This window comes from Nannospalax galili, unplaced genomic scaffold (assembly GCF_000622305.1).
Source record: "Nannospalax galili isolate Female #2095 unplaced genomic scaffold, S.galili_v1.0 scaffold547, whole genome shotgun sequence".
NCBI classification, from domain to species: domain Eukaryota; kingdom Metazoa; phylum Chordata; class Mammalia; order Rodentia; family Spalacidae; genus Nannospalax; species Nannospalax galili.
In genome coordinates this window covers 336243-340718 of record NW_008355824.1, presented here as the reverse complement: position 1 = coordinate 340718, position 4476 = coordinate 336243, and the positions used below count along the sequence as shown (strand labels likewise).

The 4476-nt window shown below is 37.1% G+C and overlaps 1 protein-coding gene across 1 annotated transcript in view; it reads right to left on the bottom strand.

Annotated features, from left to right (window-relative positions):
* LOC103750655 (transmembrane protease serine 11G-like) overlaps positions 1-3634 on the bottom strand; it is a 42029-nt gene extending 38395 nt beyond the window's left edge. The window contains exon 1 of the mRNA XM_008853821.2: positions 3564-3634. Within this exon, the coding sequence (XP_008852043.2) occupies positions 3564-3571 (8 nt within the window). The 5' untranslated portion in view covers positions 3572-3634. The remainder of the gene's footprint in view (positions 1-3563) is intronic.
* Positions 3635-4476: the final 842 nt, after the last annotated feature.

The following is a 4476-nucleotide window of genomic DNA, read 5'->3' as shown; positions in this document are numbered from 1 at the left end:
TGTAAATAAAATTATGATCCTCTTTGAAAGGAGGGGATAAGGGAGGAACTGAAAGGCAAGAGTGAACAGTAGAAATGTAAATGCAGTACTCATATGAAGTTCTAAAAAATAGAAAACTATATTAGAAAGATTGATTTGTGTTTTCCAAAGGAAACCCACAGTCATCAATGGAAAGAGAAGCGTCAACACCTCCTACACTTTCCTGTAATCCTCACCTCTTACCTCCCTCTCATCCACAAAGCCAAGGAAAGCCAAACCAAATACTGCAAAAGTATATTAAGTCAACATCTTAGTTATCAGACTAGAGAATGTGATTGTGGAATTTGGTGGCTAGAGGGGAAAATTTTAAAATCTTGAAGTGGAGGCTAACAGGAATGTGAAAACTTAAGTTTTCTGGTGTGCTGAATACGTGATGCTTTCTCCAGACTTTTATTTCACTCTATTTTCTTAGTTTCTTTCTTTTTTGTCACTGTTGTATGTCTTTTTATTTTTCTGGTTGATTTCCTTTGTTTTTAACCAGCTGCAATACAGAGTTCACACTCTCTATAAGCCTTAATATATATATATATATATGTATTTATTTGTATTATGTATGTGTGTGTAGTATATATACATGTATGTGCAAGTGCACATATGCAGATGGCTAAGGAGAATGTTGGGTACCTGGCTCCATCACTCTCCACTTTTCTCCTTTGAGGTAGGATCTCTCACTGGACTTAGAGGTTTTTGGCTAGGCTGGCATCCAGAAAGCCCCAGTAATCCTCCTGTCTCTGCCTGCCTCCATGCCGGGGTTACAGCATATGTGAACCACACCCAGCTTTTATGTGGGCTCTGGGATCGAAGCTCTGGTTTTCAAGCTTGGACAGCAAGTGCTCTTAATTCCTAACACATCTCCCCAGCTTTGAATTATTTTTATTGGTATGACAATGACAATTTTTATATGAGTTAGAAATTATTTAAATAAAAGTAAAGTTATGTTGATGATAATAATCCTGTTTCTACTGTGATCCATTTAAAAAGGAAACCTTAATGTGAACTAGTTCTATAAGTGCAATTAGTTAACGTGAAAATTTTATTTTTACTTGTTTATTTTGTCTTTTAAGAAAATAACCTTATGTCAGCATGCACAAGACCCATGCAAACTTAAGCAGACAAAACCCAACACAGAACTGTAAGTAGGCCCCAATCTTACTTGAAGAATTATTGGCAGCTGATTACTGCTGGGTGAGGAAGAGTTGATCTTAAAGAGAGGGACTCAAGATAGGTTGACTAGAGGCTGGGAGGGTGCCAAAGGGGAAGAGGTATGAAGATAATTCTTCTGTATGAAATATGTAAAAATTCAATAAAAATTACAAAAAAGAAATCAGCCTTATATAACTCCCCCTCTTCTTCTCCCAGTAAAATACTCCCATTTTATCCATTTTTCCCTTGGTAATACCTGTCTCCTACTAGTCCTCTCTCTTAGACTCCTTTTTTCCCATTACCATTCTGGTTCCTTTCCATTTTCCTGGCTTCTGTAGTTACATCAAGATATATATTCACATCTAAGGATTTAGTATTAAGATCCACAAATAAGGGAGAACATACATCATTTGTTTTTCTGAGTCTGTGTTCCTTCACTTATTATAACAGTTCCTAGTTCCATCTGCTTACTTTCAAATTTCATGATTTTGTTTTTCTTTACTACTGAGTAGAGCTCCATTGTGTAAATGTACCACAGTTTCATTATCCACTAATCCCACGCAAACTTAAGCAGACAAAAACCCATCATAGAACTGGGGAAATGGGCAGTGGGCCCCAGCCTTAGTCAAAAAACTACTGGCAGTTGATTACTGCTGGGTGAGGGAGAGTTGATCTTTAAGTAAGTGACTCTAGGTAGGTTAGAAGTGAAGTGACTAGACTTCAGTGGATGAAGTTGCACTGAGGGACATCTGGGTACAAGAACTTGACTTGATAGGCCTTAACATAGATGACAGAATGCATGATATCTGGTGGGGGGCAGAAATGGGAGGTTGCAGATTGGGGGAGGATATAAAGATGACTAAGACGCTTTGTACAAAATACACAAAAATTCAATAAAAATTATTCAAAAAGAGAGAAAATAACCTTAATTTGTGGCTATAAAGTGATCATGTGGAAAGAAGACCAGTTTGAATAACTGTAAAGAATTAAATCTGTTAGGAGGATTGTGTTCTAGAAATCTATTTATGCTTGGCTGAATTTTGTACACAAATGCCCAGTTTTAGTGACAAAACAGGACTGTAGGAATGACTTCTGGACTAATGACCTTTACTCAACCTTGCACCAAAAGCTACTTTATAATGTGGAGAAGTTCACTGAGCCATGTGCTCTTGTGAACTGGGCACCTGACCTTGATCCCTGGGGACCCCACTTTGCCCTCCACCTAAGATAGTAAATGAATGTGAGTGTGCTTAAATTAGCATATAAACACCCTGGAATCAACATATTCATGTTTGTATCCTCTTTGAAAACACTGAGGATAATTGACATTGAATGTATGAGGTGTTTTGGCTTAGGGATCAAAGGACAATGGCGGATCCAAGCTTGTTGTTCCTGAAATGATGCTGGGGAAATGGTTTTGAATCAAAGTATGGAAAAGGCCTAGCTCAGGAGTACAGTTACATGAGACACCTGAAGGAATAAACCCTTGGAACTGCCTATTAAACCCTAATGTTAAGAGTTGGGCTGATTATTTATTCAGATACAACTGTAATGTGGCTTAGTAATGCTGCAAACGACAATGCTAGTCAAACATCATTAGAAAAGACATTTGTAATCCTCTCATCCTTAGTAAATTGTGCTCATTTCCCTCATATTGTAGATGAAGAACTGAGGTTTAATAATGGCAAAATATATCAAAAAACAGAACAGATCAGACAGAAGAGTAAAAAGTAAAAGGTTTATGATGTACTTACCATGGTCTCCCATATCTATTATAATAGAAAAACAGTGACCATGTGTTTGTTTTTTACCTCTCTTATACATAAGTTGTTCTTATATTGTTTTATGTTTAATTTCAAAAGGCAATGTATTAATCAAAAGACATTAAAATTCTTATTCATATTTTTGAATTTCAATTATATTTGCCACTTCAGAACTGGAGTTAGGATATTATGGTTTCTAAACAACTTGGACATTTCCTTTTTCTTGAATCAATTTAATGCATAATTTAGAAAGAACATTGGTACATTACGTATTTAAATTCTTGGGTGGAGGCGAGAAACACTTCCTCATCTCATTCCACACCAGAAGCACAAGTGCATCCCAAGTTCTCATCCTCCCTTCAGTGTTATGATCATCTCATTCTCAATTCTAATTCTTACCCAACATTAAATTTAAATTCAGTCAAACATTGAAAATCTCAATTCTAAATATAAAATCATGGCTTCCTGAAATACAGAATACTGATATTATTATGTCATTCCCTCCAATAAAAATAGAGACACAGTGATTGGTCTGCCAACTTATAATAGTTTCCAATCTTCATTTGGAATCAAAAATATGAAACAAGTCCTTCAAATTCAAAATAAAATTGAACTTACTGATACATCTTGCACAGTGGAGAAGGCTGCTCTGTGTGTGATTCCTTGTCAAATGAGTGGTATCCTGGGTATTCTTTCAGTTTTGTAAGCTGACTAAAGTTAAGAATACGTAAGGGTTTAAAAGGAACTTGTCTAGCAAGTTCGGATGGGTAAATGTTAACCAACAGTATGGTTTGAGGTAAGGTAAGGAATCACTTGATAAAGTCTTTGTCAGGAAACATGAATTTCCTGGTTCTGGCTAATTAAAACTAAAGGAGAAACAATATCAAGCCCCAGACCTAAGCAACGCCCTTGAATTCTTTGAGAAGTTTTGTGTTTGGTTTTCTAGAGGCAGTGCTTTTCCTCCTGAGTCCAGACAAGTCTGGTCTCAAGCTTAGCCATTCATCTTTTTCAAAAGCAGCCTGAAACAAAAGGTTTTAAGGAAGCATTTGCTGGCTCTTGACAGGATTTTCTCAGTGCACTAGTATATGTGTTCCTTGTATCTGGCCTGTCATTTACTTATGTCTATTCTAAAGAGTGATTCTACCTAAGGAAGAAAAATTGAGATACATTTTGAACCCACTAAAGTATAAGGGTCTCATCAACTGGTAACTTTTTTCTGAGTGCTACGCTTTTCAGCTACATCAAAATCTACTTCCTTTGAAGAAGCTGGGTTTCCATTTCTCTAAAAGGAATCCTTTTCCCCTACTGACTGCTTTGCCCTGTGTGTAGAATTGCTTCTTCCTTTCTTTATGTTACAGTTCTCTGCTCAAAATCTACTCATGGTCAGAGTCATTTAATTAGAATCTGTCTACAGGGGCCCCATAACTCTGGAAGCTGGAGAGAGAGAGAGAGAGAGAGAGAGAGAGAGAGAGAGGAGGGAGGGAAGGAGGGAGGGAGAGGGCAGGACCAAGTTCTAGGGCAGAACAGAGGG